The 3,022-nt window shown below is 46.7% G+C and overlaps 1 protein-coding gene across 1 annotated transcript in view; it reads left to right on the top strand.

The window, feature by feature from the left end:
• LOC102381636 (serum amyloid A-5 protein-like) overlaps window positions 1-1,012 on the top strand; it is a 12,508-nt gene extending 11,496 nt beyond the window's left edge. The window contains exon 4 of the mRNA XM_006022000.3: window positions 804-1,012. Coding sequence (XP_006022062.1) covers window positions 804-945 — 142 coding nt within the window. The 3' untranslated portion in view covers window positions 946-1,012. The remainder of the gene's footprint in view (window positions 1-803) is intronic.
• The last annotated feature ends 2,010 nt before the right edge of the window (window positions 1,013-3,022 follow it).

Raw genomic sequence — 3,022 nt, 5'->3', positions numbered from 1 at the left:
CTATCGATCGGCAGCTGCAAGTCAGATAACTTCAGAGGCACTCTGCAGCGTGCTCAAAGCTCTTCAACTTGGGCAGAAGTCGCACGGAATTTTAAACAGCCAGCGAGCCAATTACTAGCTGCCATGTATGAATAATTTAGCACTGGCCAATGGCAGGACACAAATTTACATTCGAATGGCGGGAACTCTTTGCACCGTGCATTTCTGTGCTGCAAAGAAGAAATGCATCCTGCAAAGGAAACTGCAAATTGGCGGGAACTCTCTCCTACACGCAGGTTCTCAATTGCAGCAGAACACTCTGCCGTGCAAAGGAGCTCTCATGTGGCCAAGAAATTCCATAGTGCCGAGGCACAAAAAAATCACTGGGTTGTGACACACATAAACACAAGTTAATTGTAAAAGAAATGTTTACCATACTAAATAATCAAGAATAGACATTTTACACAGGTACTTACAAGAAAACCAGGAGCCTGCTTAAAATCATCATGACTATAGTAAGATAAGCTAGAAGTGATACCTCATTTATTTCTTCTCAGACAGCCTAGCCGTGAACTCACATCCTTTTGTGCTATGCAATTGTCATCGGTATTGATTTTATCTTTTGTGAGTAGGGCCAGCTTAGCTTGTTTCACAGTCATCAGATGGCTCCTATTATTCCAGACAGGCAGAGGTCCTTGTGTGACCTCAAAAGTCTATGGCAAATGAGAATAATAGAGATGAATAAGGGAAGGGTAAATATTTGTTCACTGGCATTTAAGTACAGATTACTTAAATAACCTTTTTATTTTTTATCCACTTTCCAGTGATGCCAGAGAAAATTGGCAGGGTTCAGTTAGTGGCAGAGGAGCAGAAGACACTTTGGCAGACCAGGAGGCAAATCAATGGGGCAGAAGTGGAGGAGACCCCAACCGCTACAGGCCAGAGGGTCTTCCTGAAAAATACTGATGGAGTCCAGAAAGACATCCCAATGTTTCTGTTGTCCTATATGGCTAACAATAAATAAAAATCTTAAGATACTAAAAGTTTCACTGAACTAATAAATACTAAAACAACCTATAGGATGGAGATGCTCAGAGTTCAACACATCAACTACATATTTACGGGATTTGGAAGAAGTTGGCAAGGCAAGAATATGACAGAGTACCATCTCCAGGGCTGGTCGTAAAGCCCCTGTGGAGACAACAAAATTTACTTGTATCCTGTTCTATGGGCCATCTGCCCTGCTCTTGCCCACCACACTTTGATGTTAATTGTTATGAAGAATGCGGGAGGCTGCCCTGGTCTCACCATAATGACCACCAGATTTGTAGTCAAGGCCTTATGGGCCAATTGCATGGTTCTGTTTGGCCCCTACACCACGCCCCAAGCCTCGCAGATGGCATCCTCATTGATGCTCTTTCTCTCTCTCACACGCAGCCCTTCTCTAGGCCCTCAGACCCCTCAACATCTCTCAGCCCCACTCTGGGTTCTCAGTGGTCACGGTATTTCCCATGCCAGGTACAGGTCTACACTTGATCTGAGCCAAGACTCGCCCTTCCCTGGGACACTTTCTAGGGGTTGCTCTGCCATGAGCAATCCCACCACAGTGACCCCAGATCCCAGTAAAGTGCAATTTTTGGTGATACCCAGGACCAGCTTAGTCCCTAGCCTCTATCCCCAGGACTATGCTGTCCCTCTTCAACAACCCTGACCCCTCCAGGGCTACAAGCTCCTTGGCCCTTCACCACCCCCCAGGCTCCCTCGGCCCTGGCTCTCTCTCTTAGGCCCTGGTCTTACTGGCTTTCAATTGGTCCCCTTCTGGACTCAGCTCACTTCTTCCTCCAGGTTCTCAGACCCTGGTTCTCCTACTTCTGGGCCCCCTGGTCTTGGGGCAATCTTGGACCTTCTTCTACATCTGATGACCCTATACCAGCCACCCTCATTCCGGGCTTCAGTTTCTCTAACCCTTTCCTCTCTGACTATGGCCACATCTGGACCTTTGGTCTCTCCTAAACTCTGGCCCCACCTTGGGCCAGCTGAGAACTCCGTGCCCCTCTCTGGCTCCGGCAGTCTCCCGCTGTGGCTGCCTCCAGCCTTCAGCCCCTCTCTGGCCCCTGGCCCCGTTAACAGCCCAGTGAGATTCTCTGGGTCACTCCCTCTGCCACCTTCTCTTCCGGGCCTTCCTACTCAGATCGGCTTCCTGCACTGAGCTCTTCTCTTTGGGTTTCACCTGGACCCCACACAGTAGCCAAGAGAAAGTTACAAGGACCAAAAGGCTTCAGTTAAAGAAATTACAGTAAACAGGAAGGGAACACGAGTGGCCCAGGCTGACTTAGCTACTGCTGGGGTAGGCAGCCCAGCCTGGTTTATAGGGATCATTACCCAGGGACACCAAAATAAAAGTTTAAAAAATCAAACGGCATATTAAAATACAGATAACTATATACAATAATTACAGACAAAACAATAACACAGGAAGCATGGGGAGAATTATATACACCCAGGGTTATACATTATCTGTCCTACTATGAGAGAGTGGAGCTGAAAAAACTCTCAAACAACTCTCAGAACCAGCAAAATGCATCTTCAGTGGCAGCAACAACCACACACTAGATATATCCTTGAGAACTAGAGACCATAACCACTATCCAACCCGTCCAGAACTGAGCAGAACCAGCAGACTGACTGACTCTCAGGAAAAACTTCTTTTTGTAACTTTTACCTTGGGGCGGGTAGCCTATTAGAATGCACACAACACTTGCATCTTTTCACTCCACACTAAATTGTGCACATGGCACATAAATTCCCACCAAAATGATAATTCCCTCCAATCAACATATAGCGCATAGGCTACTATACTTTTGCATGAGGCACTATGATGTTTCACACATCTGTATGTGGCATATTACCTGTCAATCATGCTGAACTAGAAATGACCCCGTGCTTTCTGATCAGAGCACATGCTCAGCACATTGGCCTGAGTTAGAAGGTCTAAAGGTCACTCCTTCTGGAACAGTCTTACTATACAGTACAGAGTGCATGT

Source organism: Alligator sinensis, unplaced genomic scaffold (genome assembly GCF_000455745.1).
Source record: "Alligator sinensis unplaced genomic scaffold, ASM45574v1 scaffold983_1, whole genome shotgun sequence".
NCBI lineage: Eukaryota > Metazoa > Chordata > Crocodylia > Alligatoridae > Alligator > Alligator sinensis.
The sequence above is the reverse complement of the archived record's forward strand: the minus strand, read 5'-3'. Positions and strand labels throughout refer to the sequence as shown.